This window comes from Equus asinus, chromosome 29, assembly GCF_041296235.1.
Source record: "Equus asinus isolate D_3611 breed Donkey chromosome 29, EquAss-T2T_v2, whole genome shotgun sequence".
Classification (NCBI taxonomy): Eukaryota; Metazoa; Chordata; class Mammalia; order Perissodactyla; family Equidae; genus Equus; species Equus asinus.
Window position 1 is genome coordinate 16,312,308 of NC_091818.1, and position 22,149 is coordinate 16,334,456.

The 22,149-nt window shown below is 35.5% G+C and overlaps 1 protein-coding gene across 33 annotated transcripts in view; it reads left to right on the top strand.

Moving 5' to 3' along the window:
- The window catches only part of PARD3 (par-3 family cell polarity regulator), a 612,530-nt gene that overhangs the window by 364,937 nt on the left and 225,444 nt on the right, over nucleotides 1–22,149 (top strand). For 24 of the 33 annotated variants that reach the window (XM_070501262.1, XM_070501252.1, XM_070501261.1 and 21 more), the window contains 4 exons: nucleotides 3,122–3,261; nucleotides 5,716–5,844; nucleotides 8,131–8,169; nucleotides 21,436–21,624. In XM_070501262.1, coding sequence (XP_070357363.1) covers nucleotides 3,122–3,261; nucleotides 5,716–5,844; nucleotides 8,131–8,169; nucleotides 21,436–21,624 — 497 coding nt within the window. The remainder of the gene's footprint in view (nucleotides 1–3,121; nucleotides 3,262–5,715; nucleotides 5,845–8,130; nucleotides 8,170–21,435; nucleotides 21,625–22,149) is intronic. The other 9 variants (XM_070501246.1, XM_044762268.2, XM_044762266.2 and 6 more) reach the window with 1 other exon arrangement.

Consider the following 22,149-nt stretch of genomic DNA (forward strand, 5'->3'; position numbering starts at 1 on the left):
TTTATGTGAACCACAAATTCCTTATTTCTGGTTACTGGCTTTTAAGCTCCAAATACTTGGTTGACATGAGCAGGAGTTGACAGCTTGTCTCTTCTTTTGAAACCCCTTACAAATACAGAGTCATATCAGCAGAAACCCCTGTGAGCTCTGTTAATTCCCTAAATGAGGAAAATACCAGATCCTCCTCCTTCATTTTTCTCTACTCAAATGCAGGCCCTAGGTTTTAAGCAAAACCATATCATAAACCACAAATAGAGTTGTATAAAAAATAAAATTTTGCTGGGGATCTCTCAACAAAGGTGAACTATTTTACCTGGTTATTGTCGTAAAGATATTAATTTATAAATATCTTTGTCCTTTTACACTGATAACAGGCATATTTGTTTAGTTAATTACAGTTTTTTCCACACAATTATTATATTTTAACAACTTATGATATAATATGAACTTTTTTAATGAAATGAAATTTTATTTGCCATTAAAAGAATCTTTCTTTTGAATACATGAAATAATTTTATTTTAATAACATTTAAAAAGATATGATTACATTTTACTCAAACCAGTTTAGAAAGACTGTGTTTAATCAGTATAAGAAAATAGAAACTGGTTTTCTTTTAAACATTTTTCTGACCTTGAGTAATCTACATGATATAGAGGCCCACAGATCTATCTTGATTTTAATTTACTAACTGTGAGAATGTTTGACACAAGGCAGAAACTGCCTATGCATTCTGCCAATACTTAAAATGTTTTATATAAAAAATAATTTTTAGTGTAAGAGTGAAGATGAATGCTGATTGTCTTTGATTAGTACTAAATACAGATATTTTAATAATAATAATTGAGAATTGAACAAGCTTTCATTGGAGCCAACAAATAATATTTTTATCAATTATTGTTACATTTAACATTTTTATGAAGTACATGAAAAACGTAGGACATGTCAGTGTTAACCTTTAAATTCAGTTCAAAGTGAACTGACATGCTTTTTTTCTTTTTTTCGTCTTTTTTCTCTCTGAAACTCCCCAGTACATAGTTGTGTATTTTCAGTTGTGGGTCCTTCTAGTTGTGGCATGTGGGATGCCGCCTCAGCATGGCCTGATGAGTGGTGCCATGTCCGTGCCCAGGATCCCAACCGGTGAAACCCTGGGCCGCCGAAGTGGAGCACAGGAACTTAACCACTAGGCCATGGGGCCGGCCCTGACATGCTTTGAATGACAGAATTTCTTTGTAAACTGAGATCAAAGCTAAGTAGTAAAGGGAGAAGCCTTTGTCATGGTGATTCTTTGGCATAATTTTGGAACTCTGACATATGACATGACAAAATAGAATAGCCCCTGTGTACTTGCTTCCATAATTATGATTTCTTAATATTTATTGCCTTTTTGGCATTCTCAAATACCCTGCTCTTTTAAAGAAATTAGCTTTCTAATAAAGTCAGAGGAGAAGGTCAGTAATCTGTTTCAGTCAGTGCAAAATGTTTTGTTGGCTTTGCTAAATGAAAATTGATATCTATTTATCTTTCTTTTAAAGGTCATTGCCTGAACTTTTAGCTTACAGATTTAGGGGTTATTGCTGATATTTTAATAGTATTGAGGTTCACATAACAGTCAGTCTTTGTAGTTCATACAAATTAATATTGCAAGAGGAGAATAATTTAGCATTCTTTCTTAATAAATGTTATTGCAAGTCATTAGAGCTTCATGAAAGCACAGAGACATATGGAAAAGTCCCAGCAGAATAATTAGGAAAATTTCATATAGACAACATGCCATTCACGTCTTCAGCACAGAAGACTTAAGAAATTAACAGTCCAGGCACATTAAAGTGACTTCAGACCTTAAGTAAATGAATGTTTTGTGTGAACTTGAGAGTATTTAGAGTAGGTTTTGTTACAAGTATAATTATTGCTTTTTCCGTTTCTCCTCTATGTTTCTTCTTTAACCTATGTTTGCATTCATCTGGATTTGCCCATATTTGTTTGTGTACTTATAGATATGTGCTTTTGATTATGGTTTTGTATTGAGTGTTGCATCAAATTAGTGTATTCTTCTATAGATTTTTCACTGTTATAAATCTCTTTGTTCTTCTTGTAATAGGCAAGTATTTGTCCTAATATCATTTTAACTGAAATAGAACCTAATACCTTAAGAAATAACTTTTTAAAAAACTCTTGTCGAAATTAATCATGATTTGAAGTATTTTAAAAATTTTTCGGTTAGTCAGGTGTTTGTCGTTATCTTCACATTTTTTCTTGGCACATTTTGGCTAATTTCATTTGACTTCTAGTCACTTGTAACCCTCTCTCTAAACTGAATTGAGCTTATGTGAGTGCCTGTCAAGAAAGCTGCCAAAGAACCAAGAATTAAATTATACCAACCGGCACAGTAATTTAAAAATGCCTAATTAATTTCAGTAACTTTAAACATAATACGATGATCCTCAGACTTCGTAGCCGTGATCTGAGGTGGGTACTTCACCCGGTGATTTACCCTTTTTTTTTTTTTTTTGAGAAATGTACGTGGTAGGATTTAGGTGAATTAGAAGAGAAGTAGGCAAAGATAATATGGTTCATCCTGTCGGTAAATTGCTGTGAGTAATTGTAATTGGAGAGGTTCTGTTATCTGTATCTACAAAAATTTCTCCTTTTGCTATTTTGTTTCCATCTCCCTTGAACATTCGTCTTGCTCCACTCCTACCCTTCAGATCTGGATGCCTTTATTGCCCAATAATGCTTGATATTTGAGGTACTATGAGTTTTAACAGAAGTTGTTTGTTTTTCATGTAGAGAAATTAAATTTATTTTCATAATCAAAGATTTAGACCAATTTAAAAACTTTTAGCAGGCTTATTTATATACTAACTTTAATGTGTGTCTTTGAGTAGATTGCCATTTCTTCTTAGATTAATGAATTTTCATATATAAACCATTTAAACTTCTGTAATTTAGTCTGTTTTGAAAAATCTGGTACAAATTTTAAAGTATTAAAAGAATTGTAGGCTATTGTGAAATTTGTAAAATGTCAAGTTGAGGTAAAGAATAATAAAAAAATCCTTTATGTATGATATACCTGTAAAATTCAATATTTTATTTATTTATTTTTTTCTGATGTATATTTAGGTACAGAAGGCTTGGGATTCAGCATCACTTCCCGAGATGTAACGATAGGTGGCTCAGCTCCAATTTATGTGAAAAACATCCTCCCAAGAGGGGCTGCCATACAAGATGGCAGACTCAAGGCAGGAGATAGACTTATAGAGGTGAGTGACTTCTCGAAGTCAGAAGTTCCATAATTCCTGATAAGTTCCAGTTTCAAGGGTCATTTCTTTTAATGTTTGCATAAAATATGAAATTGAATTATATGTTTTGGCAGAAGTATGCATCACAAAACAATGTACTACTACTTTTATATTTTTCATGTTATTTGGTGAGAAATATCTTTTCATTGAGATTGCTCATGAACTTTTAGTTACTCAGACATTTGGTTTATGAGATAACATAACATTTGTCATTATGTAAGTACAGTGTCCATTAGGTTATATTTTTAGATGGCTTTAAATTTATCTGTGGTAATGTAGAAATGTTATCTCCTTTGTAATTGGAAGAAAGACAAACAAAATGAATGAAAACAGTGAGTCTTGATGAGAGGAACAAGGAAATGTTGAACTGGCAGCGTGGAGAATGAATTCAGACATAAAAGTCAATGTCAGAAAGAAAGAGAAATAGTTTTGCAAAATTTCCTTACTGTGTCTCATGAGTTTCTGTTCATTGGTCTTTGAGGCTGTCTTTGAAGTGCATACATGTACAGAATTCTGTTTGTGTGAGTGTTTATATGTATAGGAATAAAATGGAGAAAGACAGAATAAGTATCCTTTAGTAGCTGTTTTTCTTAGTATTTTCTGCAGAAAATGTAGTCTGTATTCTTATCAGCAGATACTGTATTTCCTGCTTGTTAACTAGTATTCAAATACTAATCTTAAAGTAAATTTTTATGACATGGCCTTATTTCTGTCCTGGTCGTTTCATATGTAGTTTTGAACTCTCCAGATCACACTCTCCTGAAGATTTTGTATGAAGCAATGGAGCAAAGGAATAGCTTCCAGATTTTTTTTCCACGTCTACATTTTGGGCTTAGATTTCGTAAATATGACTCCTGTCCTTTTTGTCTTGTTTGTGTGACATCAGTTTTTAAAGGGTCACCGATAGAGGCTGAAAAAGGAGAGGTTTGAGTACAGATTATATTTAGGGAGTTGTTTGCAGAAAGGGCCCTCGTCCTCGGGGTCAAAGTTCGTCGTTTTGGTCCGCGCCTGCAGTTGGGGCTTGCTTTGTTTAGTGAGAGTTTCAGCTGCGACTGCAGTCGAGTCCTTTTCGCCTCCAAGTCCAAAAAAATATCCTCTTGTCCCCGCTTGGCTTCTCCTCCTCCCTCCCTGCGTCGCTCGCTTTTTCTTTTTTTCGGAAGATGATCACTTTATTTTTGAGTCTTGTCTTTCATCGCGTCATAGTTTCGTACTTTCCACACATCGCAAAGCTCCTGTTTTTCTTGTTGAGCAACGGGAAGGGGCTGCAACCTGTATTTCTTCAGACTTAGGCTTCATTTTCCATAGCTATTTGCTTTCTCTTAAAACTGAAACTCTATTTTTGCATGTTTTAAACCTAACTTTCTAGTATCTCTAGTTTTTCTCTACACAGTATCAATAATTCTGTGAGAGGTTTTTTTTGAGTACCTAGATGTTTGGTAGCATACATTAAAAAATATTAAGTGACTCAATTTTTTTTATCTACAGATTTTTTGCTTTCTTTGAACCTGTTATTACTTACCTATTTCCTGCAATTCCATAATAGTAGTATATTGAGCTAACTAAGATGATTTTTAGCAGAGGGAGGAAGGTTCCAAAACATATTTTAACTACAGGAAAATTTTGATATTGTAATGTAAATAATATATTTACTTCCCTTGGACAAAATATTATTTTTGTCTGAAGAGAATAATATAGAATACTTTTTGAAAGAAATTTCCATCCTCATTTCTGTTAAATACATAATGCTTTCTGATTGTTATTATACTTCCTATAATATAAAAATAATGAGATTCCCTAGGTATTGGTTGTTTCAAATCTCTTTTTTTTCTGGTAGAATTCTCTTTTAATATTGAACAATATTGAGGTAAAATATTGTTACCCTTCCAAAAATATTATTATTATTTTGTAAAGATTCTTTTTTAATGTTTGCCTTTCAGGGATAAAAAGTTATCCTCATAATTTTCAGTAATAACTCATTGAAAGTTAAAATATTTATCCCAAAATATTTTAGTGTGTTTCTACTACTCCCTATAAAAGCAACACCTTTTTATTTTGGTAGAGGAAAACCTATGATACACAAGGCTATCAAGATAGCTCAGTTCAAAGCCAGGCAGTTTTGTGTTAACGACATTTTCGATGTATTTATTTATTCCTCATTACTTGTTAGTGCTCTGGTGGCTGAGCTTTTGGTTTATTGATGAACACTAAAAGATTTACTACTCTCTATCTTACGTCTAGATTTCTGGTCTGTGTTTCTTTATTAGCCACAATAGCCTATGGTTACCAGATCATAGCAGAATTTACCGTGAAATGAGTTGTGTTCCGCAGCAGGCATGATCAGTCCCAGAATATGTGTCTTTCCTTGTGTTATCTGTTTGCATAGGATTGTAGCTGAAAACTTTTTATTTCTTTTAGGTAAATGGAGTAGATATTGCAGGCCAATCCCAAGAGGAGGTTGTTTCCCTGTTGAGAAGCACCAAGATGGAAGGAACTGTGAGCCTTCTGGTCTTTCGCCAAGAAGACGCCTTCCACCCAAGGGAACTGGTGTGTACATTTAGAGCAGATGAAAGATTTCTGATGCACATGAGCCACGGGTCTGGGCTAGCTACCTGATGGCCAATGTTTACTGAGACAGTCTCCAAGCACTTTCTATATTTTATGTGTCTTTCAGCTGTAACTTAATGCGAGCATGGTTTTCTCATATTCCCGCAGCTTTAGAAAGAGACATCCACAATTTTGAGTGTAGGGGTATTTAAATCAGATGGCAGGGATGTTTTCTAGGGCAGCAAATGATTATTACTGAAGGCTTTCAGATGGACGGATTGAGTACAGCGACGTCGATTGTTTCATAACTGTCACTTCAAAGGCTGTTGTTGAAAGCCTGCCATCTTCTCCACTACATATGACAAATTTTCATGCTTCAGATTTTCACAGTGCATGGAGCTAAGTCAATAAACATGCTTGCTTACTGTTGTGTGAAAAGGAGCACCTTAGTTAAATATTACTATTGAAAATAAAAAGACCTAAATGACAATAAGCCCAAAGGCCACTAATTACTGACTTACACATTATTTGGAATGACGTATATGAAATGAAAAGGCATTTATTTGCAAACTATCTATTTCACTCTTTATACGTATGTCTGACTATTAAATAGGGGTATTGGTGTGAATCAAATATGTATATTAAAGGTACATAGTTCTGAATGTTTTTCTGCAAAAAGTACTGGATTTCATTTATATGTTAAAACAGCATAATGGGAGGAATCACCTTTATCTTTTAATGTGGTGAAAAAATTGTTTTACTTCAAGTACAAGTGGTATTTTAAATATTTCAAAACAGATTCTAGTTGGGTCATTTTAGAACATTTGGCATCTCTTTTAGCTAGCTGTTAGCTTTATCTAAACAGCAATTAATCTGTAGATACCAGAGTGGCAAGGCTTTAGGGGCACAGTTCCAAATTTCTCATATAGCCCTAATTCTCTTAGGCTAATACCTCAAGTACGGATATGTCATGGTTAATAAAATTTTCCTTTTATTATAAACCAGATAAACTTTAGTCACAGGAATATCCCATCCCTTGGTTACACACAGATGTAAAATTTACTGTGATGTCGTGGAAATTTCAGATTGCAATAAAGTTGAAAAGTGAACACTTGTGTTTTAAGTAGATTTCAGAAAATTATAAAAACTTCTTTATTTCTATTTTAAAATGTTTAATGCATTATTTCTCCATTTAAATTCAGTTTCCCATTTTCCCCCCACTGTTATCCAATTTTGTGTTTAAAATGCCACCTGATCCTAAATGTGGAGATGTCTCTATTAAATTGTAAATGAGCACTTAAAAAAAAATCCTGAGCTTTACATGTTATCCGATGAAGCTTTAATTCTCCCTCCTGTATCTGAGCCTCGGTGATAGTTGGCATTATTAGATTGCCAGAGCTTAAAGAGTGCTTTTCAGCAGCCTTTCCCAGAGTTAGTGCCAACATATAGCCACCTTAAGGTTATTCAGGTTCTTCTTGTCCAATTTTGATCTTCCAGGCTTCTGTTTTTCCCTTCTGCTGCCTACTTTTTTTTTCTTGGTGGTTTAATTTATTGCTTGTGAGCTTTTCATTAAGGCCTGAGCCAGTAGGCCGTCAGTCTATTATTCACGTTGCAGCTGCTTTTCAAGATTTAAAAGGATAAAATTCTGAAAACTTAAAGGAGGGCATTTAAAATGATCTTTGAATTCAATTAACGAAACTCCTTTCCTCTGTTTGGGATGTCTGTGTTTAAATTCTGTGTCTAAGACAAAATACATTTATCAATATGTGCTTTTTAAGAAATCAACCTTATAAGTACCTATGTAATTAACACAACCCTATAACATATGAAAAAAATATCACAATTATAGCCTGTGAATACTATAGTGCTTGTGGTTCAGACTGTTATTATCTGGTCTAGCTATCAAATTATAATGTACTTTATAACTTAGATTTAGTGGGAAAATTAAAAAACAAAATTAGAAGCAGTGCCATGAATAGGATAATGGTTTGGTGAGATTTGTTTTCCTCCATATAATACGTTCATGATGTACTGTGAGTGAGCAAGCAGAAATCTATATCTTGAAACATTTCTTAAAACGCACCCCCACACAGACGGAAGGCAATGTGGTCACATCAGTGAAGGTTTGGAAGACAGAGTAATACATCAGCCAGAACATAATCACCCTCTATATATTTTGTGGACTTTAAGAACCAAAACAATTCCTTTAAAGTAAAGCTTTGTGTCCCTGTGTGTTGACGATGGCTTTGGTCAGTCTGTATTTATGTTTCTCTTCAATTCTTCTAGAATGCAGAGCCAAGCCAGATGCAGATTCCAAAAGAAACGGTAAGAGCTTTGTCTTTTGCAGGATGCAGAGATGTTGGAAAGATCAATGAACTAACTTCTTACTAATCAAATATGAAGTTTCTTGTCCTCCCTTTTCCTGGCTCATGATAGATGCTAGATAGGTTTATTAAATTCTGAGGTGGTCTTAAGGTGACTTATTGCTGCTACCCCAAATGGAGACTATTTCATAATTATTTTTGGTCAGGCAGGGATAAAAAAGAGAGAGGCGTTAGCGAAGTTTTCTGTACACCTGCAGGATTAGAGGAACCAAAAATTGTTGAGCATAGTAGTTTGACATATATGTAAAGGACTTCATGAGTTGTGAAATGCTGTATGATAAGTGGCTACAAAGTGAAAAAAATAAAAAAGAAAACTTGATTCAGGCATAGAAAAAATAGGGAGGGCTGAAAGAGCAGGAAAAAGCGTGTCATAAGCAGGAAAAATAAAACGATATGTCAATAATTAGGTTAAACATATTAGTTGCCACAATAGCTTATAGTTATAAGTATTTTATTTATTGTAAGTTATTATAGCATATTAAAGGGGGTAATTTCTCTTAATGAAAGGAAGTGCTCAAAGCTTAGATTAAAATGCAAAAATAGTTGTCTCCTGTTTAGAAGACAAGTCCTAATACAGACTGGCAATCCAGCAGGCAACAGAACATGCTGAAAGTAAGGAACGCCCACTCACTCTCTGAGAGCATCGTCTTAGCGCGGATGCACTGGATGGGCGGGAGGAGAGCGTGTCTTATGTTGACACATACTGTCATCCAGTGGAAATCCTAATGGTCAGGATCTTTGTTACATCAAACAACGTACTATCAAAATATATCATTGTTTTTTGTAAGTAGAAAGAAAATTCAACAAAACCACGTCCACAGTAGGTGATGCTAATACATTTTTTCCAAAAATTGTTATATTCAGTAGCCAAAAAAGCAATAATATAAAGGATTTGAATAACATAATTAACAGAGTTGATTTGCTTTTACACATTCATAAACAGACAACTTTGAACCTAATAAACAAAATGTTATTGTTAAATATTCCATAATTATAAAAATGGATGACAAATCAGACATCAGAGGAAACTCAGTAAACAACCTTGGGACTATTACACATTCATAAGCATGGGTTGTGGAAAATTTATAGCCTTAATATTTTATTTATAAAATCAATATGTCAGTGATCACTAATCAAATCAAATCAATCAAGTCAAATGGTATTTGTGTGTGTGTGTGTGTGGTGGGGGTAGGTTGAGAGGTGAGAGGAAATTGGACAAATTGGTTCTAAAAGAATAAATTGGGGCACAAGATTGATTTACATTGTTTTAATAGACTAATGATGGCAAAATGTACAGTAAGCTAAAATACTTAACGCGGTATTGTTACAGGAATAGACAAATAGATCATTGAAACACTTTAGTGATGATAGAAACAGACATTGTGTGTATACATATATTAAAGGTGGCATTTCAAATTAGTGGTAAAGGATGGCTTATTTAGTGTTTACAACAATTGGGCATTCACTTAAAAAAGTTAGATTCCTTTTTCTCATCACATAACACAAAACAAATCCCAGTTGGTTATGAAATTAAACCTAAAAATGTACAAAAAAGTATTAAGAGAAAATATGTGAAGATTTCCCTGTTAACTTTGGATAGTGAGTGCTTGTCTAAGCGTGACAAAGCCAAAATGTTGTAATAGACTGATAGATTTGTTTATGTATATTGAAAGCCTTTGTATAACCATAACCCTTCCGTGAAGCAGTTGCAGGATGCACGCTCAGTCGGGGAGGTCTTTTGCAATGACATCCTCGGGTGAGGAGCCACCCCTCTGTTGTTTGGAATCTTAACATCAGAGAACTTTTTGGGAAAGCAAATGACTTCACACATAAACTGTATCTGTCAATGCCTAAGATTATCTGAGATGGAAAATGATGATATAAGCAGTAAAGATAGGCATGTTCCTTCAAAACATTTAGTCAGTCCTAGTAAAGAAATTGACAATTAGCCTTGAACTTTTCAATCACTAAAGGCAAGCAGCAGCATTGGCTTTAAATGTGGTGTTCCATCGAGAATTGCAAGGTCCATTGCAATGCGCTCCTCGTCCACAAGCCTTGTGTGTTTACGATAGCCTGCTGGAGCAAATGACAATGCAGGCACCCTAACAAAAGAAGTAATATATATGTGTATGTGTGTCTGACTTCCGATTACAAATGGACATTTTTTTTGATAAGTGTTTTCCAAGCTAAGTCAAAAAGCAGTTTTGTTTTTTTTCTCTCGAATGTTTAGATACATCCTCTCACATCTGCGCCTCTCTTTCTGCTTTTGCTATGCAATACCATTTTGGGTTGTTAAAGGTTTCATTTTAAAATAATTTTAAAAATTGAATTCTTGGGTCTCTTTGTACCTTTTGATGGCAAGCCATTAAATTCATTCAAGTCTTGAAATTCTTTGATATTATTTAAACTTTCATGTGATTGTAAGCACCTTGAGAACAGACATGTCCTAAAGCTCAATTAATTTGTTGGTTGATTATCACAATGACCCATAACCAGTCTAGTCTGAGAAATAAGAAAAGGTCATTAAGGCAAATGAGTGGGTCAGTAGCTAGTAGACCTTTTCAGTTTCTGAGATGTGAGTTTCCTGTAGATCCTCTAAATATTGTTTTAATTACTGAAAGTGGGAGATTAGTTTTAGGTTACCTATTCAAAATTGGACAAAACCTGAGTTATTTAGCAAAGGCTCATGGTCACTTGCTTCATGTCCTGAACAAACTCCTTTGCCTTTGAAAACTTTATTCACTTGCCATAGGGCCGTCTCATGTGGTTGTACAGCTTGGACCAGATAGTGTACGCGTGTATTCGTCAGGGTTCTCCAGAGAAACAGAACCAAGAGGGTGTGTGTGTGTGTGTGTGTGTGTGTGTGTGTGTTTGCATGTAAAACAAGATGTAGTATAAGGAGTTGGCTTGCTTGATTGTGAAGGCTAGCAAGTACAAATGTGCAGTGTGGGCCAGCAGGGTCGAGACCAAGGACAGCTGATGGTGGAATTCTAGTCCAAAGTCAGTCTGCTGGAGAATTCCCCCTTGCTTAGGAGGAGGCCTGTCTTTCTGTTCTGATCAGGCCTTTAACTGATGGGATGAGGCCCACCCGCATAATAGAGAGCAATCTTTTATTCAAAGTTCACCAATTTAAATATTAATCTCATCTAAAAACATCCTTTTAAGTTGACACATAAAATTAATATCACAGTGAAGTAATGAATTTACCTTCTGGCTCTCTGGCCTTAACTTACCAAACTGCTAGTTTCTTCCTTGGGCTTCAAATAGGACTAATACAAACCTGCTGAGTAAGTCTCATAAGCACTCTTCAGTATGATCCATGTAGAATATAAATGTTAAAAAAATTCAGGGCTATTGGATAAAACTAGAGCTTTAGAAAATAATATAGTTTAGAGATGATCCTAGACCCTATATAGAGATAAGATATAATATACGCTTAAATGTCATGAATTGAAAATGCATTGCAAAAAGAGTTAGTTGGTTCTCCCTATGCAAATTGCAGGAATGTATTAGGGAGTCTTTGGAAACGTCGCTAAAGCTCAGGAGGCATCTTGATAGGCACACTTCAGAAGGTTATAGTCTTGATTTAGAAATTTAGTGAGCTAGGCAATAAGCAAGATCGTGAATAGGTTCATTTAACTAATGGTTGTAGTAGATGAAGTAAGAGCTGCCATATTGACCCCACTGTAAATTGAGAAAACAAAGAAATTTTTTAAAAATCCCATGTGAAATAGCATCCAAAAGAATAAAATACTTAGGAATAAATTTAACCAGGGCGGTGAAAGCTATATACACTGAAAACTATAAGACATTGATGAAAGAAGTTGAAGAAAACACAAATAAATGAAAAGATATCCTGTGCTCATGGATTGGAAGAATTAACATTGTTGAAATGTCCCTACTCCTCAAAGTGATCTACAGCTTCAATGCAATCCCTGTCAAAATTTCACTGTCATTTTTCATAGAAATAGAAAAAATCCTAAAATTCATATGGAACCACAAAGACCTGTAACAGCCAAAGCAATCTTCAGAACAAAGCTGGAGGCATCACACTTCCTGATTTCTAACTATATTACAAAGCTATAGTAATCAAAACAGTATGGTATTTGCATAAAAACAGACATACAGATCAATAACAGAATAGAGAACCCAGAAATAAGCCCACGCATATGTGGTCAATTAATTTATGACAAGGAGCCAAGAATATACAATGGTGAAAGGATAGTCTCTTCATTAAATGGTGTTGGGAAAGCTGGACAGCCGCACACAAAAGAATGAAGCTAGACCCCTATTTTACACCATACACAAAATCAACTCGAAATGGATTAAAGATTTGAATGTAAGACCTGAAACCATAAAATTCCTAGAAGAAAACATAGAGGGTAAGCTCCTTCAGACTGTTCTTGCTGATGATTGTTTGGATCTGACACCAAAAGCAAAAGTGAACAAGTGGGACTGCATTAAATATAAAAGCTTCTGCACAGTATAAGAAACAGTCTACAAAATGAAAAGGTGGCCTTGGAATGGGAGAACATATTTGCAAAATATACATCTGATAAGAGGTTAATATCTAAAATATGTAAAGAACTCATACAACTTGATAGCAAAAAAAAAATCTGATTAAAAAATGGACAGAGCATCTGAATAGACATTTTCCAAAGAAGACATACAGATGGCCAGCTGGCACATGAAAATGTTCTCAGCTTCGCTAATCATCAGGGGCATGCAAATCAAAACCACGATGAGATATCACCTCACACCTGTTAGAATGACTGTCGTCAAAGAGACAAGAGACAAGTGTTGGTGAGGATGTGGAGAAAAGGGAATTCTTGTGCACTATTGGTGAGAATGTAAATTGGTGCAGCCACTGTGGAAAACAGTATGAAGGTTCCTCATACAATTGAAAATCCAACTACCATGTGATCCAGCAATCCCACTTCTGAGTATACATCCCAAGGAAATGAAATCAGAATCTCAAAGAGATATTTGTACTCTCATGTTCATTGCAGCATTATTCACAATAGCCAAGATATGGAAACAACCTAAGTGTCTGTCAACATAAATGGATAATGAGATGGGGTGTGTGTTTGTGTGTGTGTATATATATATATATACACACACACAATAGAATACCAGCTATGAGAAAGAAGGACATCCTGCCATTTGCAACAACATGGATGGACCTTGATGGCATTGTGTTAAGCGAAGTAAGTTAGAGAAGGACAAATATCCTATGATATCACTTACATATGGAACCTAAAAAAGCCAAACTGATAGAAACAGAGAGTAGAATGGTGGTTACTAGGGGTCTAGGGGATAGGAGAAAGGGAAAATGTTGGTCAAAGAGTATAAACTTCCAGTTATAAGATCAATAAGTTCTGAGGATCTAATATATAGCATGGTGATTATAATTAATAATACTGTATTATATACTTGAAAGTTGCTAAGAGTAGATCTTAAATGTTCTTACCACAAAAAAGAAATTATTATAATTATGTGACATGGTGGAGATGTAAACTGTGCTGTGATGGTAATTATTTTTCAAATCAACACATGGTCACCTTAAACTTACACAATGTTATGTGTCAATTATATCTCAGTAAAGTGGGGAAAAAAGAGTTGCTTCAGAAAAAGCTAACAGGGAGGGCGAATGGGGGGGGTGAATTGTGAGTCATTACATCTTCATCGAAAACTTTGTACAAATTCTTTGGGATAAACTCATCATCAAACACGTCTTTAGGCCTGTTATATATGTTAATTCTGGAGGACACAGAGGAAAGTGTACAAAACTTTGTAATTTGAGTTTTTGTTGAAGGTTTATACTATCGTACACTCATCTTATGTTGATCTTAGTAGTTTGCTTGTGAGATGTATAACAATCTTTTTTCAAAATTGGGATAGAATAATATTTTCATGATCTTACAAAATAGTAATGGTTTTGTACAGTGAATGTATCAGTTTTTAAGGAATTCATTTGAAATTGCTTACTATTACTATGGTAAGGTAAGGATTTCTTAATGTTTGGTATGTTTTCCTTTGGAAAATATATCTTAGTTATTCTTTATTGTCTTCCTTTTGTGGTATAGTGATAAAATTAATATCTTTAAAACTTAGTGTATGATGTTTTTATTGCTATTGAGCTCAGGTTATTTTAAAGATTATGTTGGTAATGTCTATTTTAAAAATAAAAACTGTTTTAGAGCAAAATTATTCTGGATTAATTACTATGTTAATTTTTATTCTGAGATGTCAGACTTTCAGAAAAGTTTCAAGAATAGTACGAAGAACTCCAGTATACCCTTTACCCACATTTTCCAATTGTTAATATTTTGCCACATTTGATATGTAATTTTCTCCCATGTTCCCCTCCCTCTCCCTCCATTTTTTCCTCCTTTTCTTGCCAAAATGTACTTTTTTGAATTGAGAATAAATTGTAGACATAGTTCCCCTTTATCTGTAAATATTTTAGTGTGTGTATTCTAAGAACAAGAGTATTTCTTAAGTAACCACATTGTTTATCAAAATCATGAAATTAACATTGATTTAACTGTGTTTATGACCAATTGTCCCAATTAATGTCCTTTATAGCATTCAGACTGAACGAATGAATGAATGAATGAATGAGTGAATACGTAAGAATCAAGTTCTGGTCCAGTTTCCAATTTGGGGTCATGCATGGGATTTCATTGCTGTGGCTCTTTATTTTCCTTTAATCTGGAACATTTCTTCAGTTTGTTTGTTTTTCAGTTTTGAAAAGCAAATTACTTTGAGAATATCCCTCAATTTGGGTTTTTTGATGTTTCTTTGATTGGATAAGGATTTTTCTGGCTTACCATTATAGATTAATAACTGTAGGAAACATTTTTTTCTCAGTATTTGTGTCATCAAGCAAAAATTCTTAAAATTTTACGTCTACTATTTGAATTAAAAAAGAGCACAGAAAAGCCAGAGGTAACTTTTTAACTTTGCTAATAAGAATAATTAACCTTAAAATAACAGTACAAATAACATACATAAACATTCATTTCACATATGGGATAAATTAAAATATATAACTTAAAGAAAATTTGGAGTATGACTGGAGGGTTGTTCTTTTATTCAAAATAATAAACCAAGATAACTTTTCTCTTTAAAAAATCCTCCTCTTAATTAAAAACAAATGCTTGTTACTATTTGTCATAACTGAATATTATCTAATCTCTCTGTTGAGTAAGTGTTCTCCCTTTGCCTTCTGTAAGAACTTTGGTTAGGTGTGAGAATGTGATGGTCTGGCAACATGGCGTGATTGCTGTGTAAGAGCCATCACAAGGTTCTCATCCTGTGTCAGTCTCTCCTCTGCCAGCCCGAGCCCTGACAATTCTCTTCTCCCTCCTCCTCCACACTGTGTTTTTAAAAAAGAAGAAGAATTAAAGAAATGGTATGCAGTGGGATTTTTATATTACAAAAAGTAATGTACTATATTGATAGAAAATTCAGTCAAGCAGAGAAGAAAATTAATATCACCTGCAATTATGTGACTTCAGTGTCATCATTTTGATGCATATTTTTTCTTGATTTTTTTCTTTACCTATATAGCTAATATATATTCCGTCCCAGACACATAGCATATAGCTAATAAATGTCATGTCCCAAACAGAAGGAAAGACTGAGATATCCCTTCCTTGTGAAGTTTTCACTGATAGGAGAAGACAGATATTCAGCAATTTATAAAATAGGACATCAAAGCTGATGATGGGTGACGTCCTGGAAGTTATGGAAGCCCACGGGGTAAAACCCAATCTCTGAGTCATAAATGTTATTCTGTCTCACTACAGTTTTTTAATTCACTTTAATAGCTGAATGGTATCCCATTGTGCAGGTATTATTATCTCCTTAATGTCGTACATGTAGGTTGTTTTCATTTTTTAGCTATTGTAATTAAAGCTGTGAACATCCTAACAGTTAAATCTTTGTTCATGACCACAATTAGTTTTTTTAGGATATATTACTAAACGTAGTATTTTTGAGTTAAGCAATAAGCAAAATGTAGAGGCTTTTGATAAACATTATCAAATTGGCTTCCATAAATATTGTACTTTTTTAGATTTTCATCAGTAGTGCAAGAAAGTGCCCGTTTCATCACACCTTCTACATCTTAGATATCATTACTTAAAACAGTTGGGCTTTTTTTTTGGCAATTTGTTAACTTTTGTGATTGCATGTCTTTAGTTGTAAGTAGATTGAACCTTTTACTTATTTTTTGGTCCGCTCATCTTTCTTTAATGAATTGCTCATCCACATCCCTTTCCCATTTGTTATTGGGAGTTTTGTTATTAATTTATCAGGGTTTGGACAATAAAGATATTAACTCTGTGGAGAAGGGCGAGGGAGAGAGAAATCAATTAATTACAGTGGAGCAGTGAGCAGGAAAGCCCCTCTGCTGTCATTTCTCTGCTCTCACCGCACTCATGACACCAGACGGGTGAGTTTTCCACACAAGTAGTTCTGACACTAACTGCCTGGAGTTGTGTAGACCCCACAAGTTAAGGGCTGTCCCCACTGAGATGCCAATCACAAATAGTGGGTCCCCAGGTTACCCACAACTTCTGTGTGACATGGCTACAAATTAGAGATTCCCACTACCCTCTTTTTGGGTTCCATAATTTGTTTGAGCGACTCACAGAACCCAGGAAGACAGTTTACTTATTATTGTTGATTTATTACAAGGGTTGTCTGAAAGGATACAAATGAATAGCCAGATGAAGAAATATGCAGGGAGCACTCAGGAAGGTCCCGAGCTCAGGAGCTGCTGTCCTTGTGGAGTTGGGGTGTGGCACCCTCCCAGCGTGTGGATGTTCATCAACCTGGAAGCTCTCCAAACCCTACACTTTTGGAGTTTTCATGGAGGCTTCATCATGTAGGCGTGATCAATTATTGACTCCATTTCCAGCCTTTCTCCTCTCCCTGGAGGACGGGCGATGGGGCTGAAAGTTCAAAGCTTCTAACCACAGCTTGGTCTTTCTGGTGATCACACCCTGTCTAGGAGCCACCAAGAGAAATGTCATTAGAACAAAAGATGCTCTTATTACCCAGTAAATTCCAAGGGATTTAGGAGCTCTGTGTCAGGAACTGGGGCCAGTGGTCAAAATATTAGCAGAAATCAGATATATATACATGTTATTATTTCACAAGTGATGAAATATGTGCCAAGTTATTTATTTCTTTGCAGAGCTCCAAATCGGCTATTGGGCTCACATCTATGGTTTTATGGCTGCCTATGATATGTATACTTTTTTCCTCTCTTCACAATATTTTCTGGACTCGTTAATATTTTCATGTATTAGGGCTCAGAAATTACTCTCTCTTGGTTATTTTCCTGCTGTTTAATATAATCAACTTTTATTTCCTCTCTTATAGATCTACCCATTTTGCAGATTAACTGCAGACTCAGAGTGGCTGGGGGGCTCGCTGTGTCCGCACAGCTATTGGGACTGTTGTTTGGGGAAGAAGGAAAACTGGGCTTGGGTGCTGGTCGCTTGTGGCTATTTTTCTGTCTCACTGCGGATATAAATGTGCATCTTTGCTACTGCTCTGAATATAGGGGGAATGTAAATAGCTTTCATACTGCCCAGTCAGCAGGTTTCCTGCTTCTAATATGCTTAGCAAAATTGCCCTGTTTTCTGGGCATTAAAAAGCAAAAATGCCAAAGGAGTGATGAACAAAGAAGAATTGATGGTTTGCATTGATGGATAAAGTCACTTGGGTTGTACATACACACATGTACGTGTGAGATTTGATGTGTGCTTGAGTGACATGATCACGTACAAAGGGCTGGAGGGACAAATTAAAGAAAATTTACTGCGTTTCTCTAGAAAGAATTTGACTCCAGAAATGGTTGATAAGGTATAGAATCTGGATGGAATGACAAAATGATAGCCAATTGGCTTCTCCTTTGTATCAGAATGAAGAGATCCCCACACTAGTAAGACTTTGCAAAAGTTCTCTATAACATAGCATTGAAAATGGTTTTTGAGGGGCCAGCCCTGTGGCCGGGTGGTTAAGTTCATGTGCTCTGCTTTGGCGGCCCAGGGTTTCGCCGGTTCAGATCCTGGGCATGGACGTGGCATCTAGACCATGCTGAGGTGGTGTACCACATCGCAGAACTAGAAGGAGGCACAACTAAAATATACAACTATCTACTGGGGGGCTTTGGGGAGAAAAAGGAAAAATAAAATCCTTAAAGTGGTTTTTGAAGAGCAAAAAAATTTTTTAATATTTTGCTGCCAGAGAATTAAGTTCTAAAAGCTGGCATTAATTTCAGTTTTATGTCAAGAGCCAAATGGATTAATAATGAAATATCAAAGGAAAAGTACAATCTCTCACTTAAATGTTTTTAATGATAATAATGACTTAAGACTTGATAAGAAAGCTGAAAAAGAATATTATTCCCGTCCTGCAGTTTTCATAATAAATGCAACTTTCCCATGGAGAGTATAGTCTCCTTTAAGACAGGTTCAGGGTAGGGCATGTCAGGAAATGATTCCAACTTGATTAAAATTTTTCTTCATATATTCAGTCGGCTCCTTATCTTGATTTTTCAAGTAGAAAAAATGAGAATTTTAAGCCTTGGTAAAATGTTATGGAAATGTCAGAATCAGTAAACATTAAAAAGCCAAACTGGAGATCTAAAGCAGTAAGTGACAATTAAGAACCTTCCAGATTTGAGGCACGTAAATGTGCTAGCATACAGACCTCTGTGTGCCCAGCAGAGGACTCTCTTTGGTGCCCATGTCTTTTACATGCAACCTTCTCAGGAATATAACTACTGATTCACAAAGTATGTGTTATCTTTCAGTTACTTCTGAATTTAAAGTAGAAGGGACTGTGGTGTGTTTTGGTCCTGTTTTGTATTTCAAATATCAAAATTTACCTATACATTATGTTTTTATAACCAATTTTATCGAGGTAGCTGTATTCATTCACTACTGAGTATTCTTTAATTTTTTTGAACCATGTGGATAAAAATAAAAAGTTTATAGAGCAAAACAAGAATATAAAGTTATCCTTGCATAATGAGTGTGTGATATATCAGTATTTTGATATGAGTAATTTGATGTTTATTTCTCTCCAATATATTGGTTTTGTTTGAGCTATAGTTGTTCTCTGGGAATGTTTTAACTAGACGAAAGTTTTTTATAAGGCATAGGCTTGGGCTTTATTTTGACTGTGATACTGAAATGCATTTACTTTGTGTAGTTTGCATAGCTGTTGCCCTGTATCTTTACGAGTTGTTCTTTTGTTTGTTTAAAGATTGGCACCTGAGCTAACATCTGGTGCCAATCTTTTTCTTCTTCTTCTTCTCCCCAAAGCCCCCCAGTACATAGTTGTATATTCCAGTTGTAGGTCCTAGTTCTGCTATGTGGGACACTGCCTCAGCATGGCCTGATGAGCGTGCCATGTCCGCTCCCAGGATCTGAACTGGCAAAACCCCAGGTCGCCAAAGCAAGTGCGCAAACTTAACCCCTCGGCCATGGGGCCGGCCCCTACAAATTGTTCTTATTTTGTATTCTTCCTTATGTAGTTCTCCTGTTTTTAACGTTAGTGATTTTATTTTATTTTTTCAAAACGTACCTTGTCCTAATAACTCTGAGGCTGTCCTTTGCGATGGCACAAAGAATGTCCTACCCTAAAATGTTAATATTGGATGTTGGTAAATTAGCAAGATCACTTTACAAATCACATTATAAAGGATTTGGAGATTTAAAAATAGCATATCTCTTGTATTATAATCTAAAAAAAAATCTCTTACTGATAAATGCTATACTTCCAAAAATTATTTCATCTGAGTGAGATAGTTGAGATTGAGTGTTAATTTCCCAAACTCCTTTTAAAATTATTTTATCATGTTAATTTTGATATTAGAAAATTTTAAAAATGTGTTGAGATACAAAGAAAAGAAACTGAAGTCTACCCACATTTCCATTGCTCTGCAGTACACACTTTCATGTGTGTAATTGAAATTCTTGAAAAGCACAGTCTTCAAAGGATGCATTGTAATCCAGCCTAATTATGTGCCATTATATGTTTAATCGTTCTTCCATTATAATTTGGTAACTCCAGCTTGAACGACTTGGTGGATGCTGGAGAAATATTTCAAACTTGAGAAAAAATGAGGCAGAAGAGCGTGTAGGACCAGATGACGCATTTCCTTGTGATCCAAAGAGCTTGTGCCACATGTCCATCATGTGCTTGGACATGCTGAGTTTGAGAGAGAATTCTGGCCTTGCCTATTTGGACATGACCAGTGTAGAGAGAGATCTCAGTGGTGGTCTTGGCCATGGGGGCACTCCTGAAGAGGAGCTCAGGGCAGGCTGCTGCTTCTCCTGGCCTACTGCATTTTTACTGACAGAATATTTCATCTCACTGAGTTTCATCAGGTTATACTTCACGCTTTCATTTCCTCCTTGCTGTTTTAAGGGAGATGGGCAAGTTTGTGTGTCTTAAATGTGTTGGGTTCTGGTGTACTTCTTATGTACTTGATGATTACAATTATGAAATCAAAGCTTGCCTATACAACTAATGGATTAAATAATATTGCTTGAGCAGTAGTCACCAGCTGTATTATTTATGTACAGTTTTGTTGAGAGTTTTCTCTGAAGTTGTTGATCTCCACTTTGTCTCGCCAACATTGAAGGTTAAAACTCCAGTGGCTCTCTGAAAATGACTACCTTTTTCTGCTGACTTTGTGTCATCAGGATTTGTTGTTTGTGAATAAAGTCATACAACATTAATGGACACTAAGCTGTTAATAATAGTGGAGATTCCTCATGAAAACAAAGAGGCAAATGAGTTATATTTGTTTATTTTGATTCCTGCTGTTACTGTTTTCCTCCTGTGGTTTGGAATATTTAAACTGACAAAAAACGTCTAAAACTCCAGGAGCCTACATGTTTCAGTCCTTCCGCTATGGTTTTCTCCTGTATTTCTCGCAATCTGATTTGGTTTTGTTTCAATATTGAAACAAATGCTGCATAAAAATATTACAGCTGGTTCCAGGAATCATCTGGAGGGGGTGCAGATGCCCAGTTATCGTGGATCTTGTCGTGGAACTTTGGTGGAAATACTGTGCCTGTTATGATTAAAGAGCTGCTCATTAGCAGTCTTCAAAAATAACCGTGAGAAAGAAACATTGGAATATAATGTGCTGTGCAATTTTGTTTCCTATTAGAAAGCAGAAGACGAGGATATTGTTCTCACGCCTGATGGCACCAGGGAATTTCTGACGTTTGAAGTTCCACTTAATGATTCAGGATCAGCCGGTCTTGGTGTCAGTGTCAAAGGTAACCGGTCAAAAGAGAACCACGCAGATTTGGGAATCTTTGTCAAGTCCATTATTAATGGAGGAGCAGCATCTAAAGTAAGCAAATATCCACTTTATCAAGCTTGTGTCCGTTGCCAAAAGTGTTTAATTCCAATCTTATTCCTATATTGAAAACGTGCACACTGTAGGGGAGGCAGAACTTTACCCTCTTAGATTCTGTTTCTGCAGCCTGTGAATTAAACTGACAAAAGACAGATTAACAGGAGAAAAAGTTTACAAATTTTATTGATGTTAATATTTAAAATTTTACACATGGGGGCTCCACAGAGAAGATGTTAAAGCCTGCAGAAGTGGTTGGACTTGGAAGCTTATATACCTTTTAGCAAAGCGCAATGAATTGTGGTGGGATTAGACAAAGGAAAAGGAGTCCGGGCTTCTCGGGGTGGTAAATTGTGGGAAGGTAAATACAGTTGATTTTGTAAGGTTGATTGTGCAGACTGATCTCAGTGCCCTCTCTGTCTCTGGTGATGAGCAGCTCCCCTTCCTGGTCTGGGAGAGGGGAGGGGACACTTTCATATAAAGGAACTTCAAGCCCTGCGTTTAGCCCGAAAGGCAGAGGAC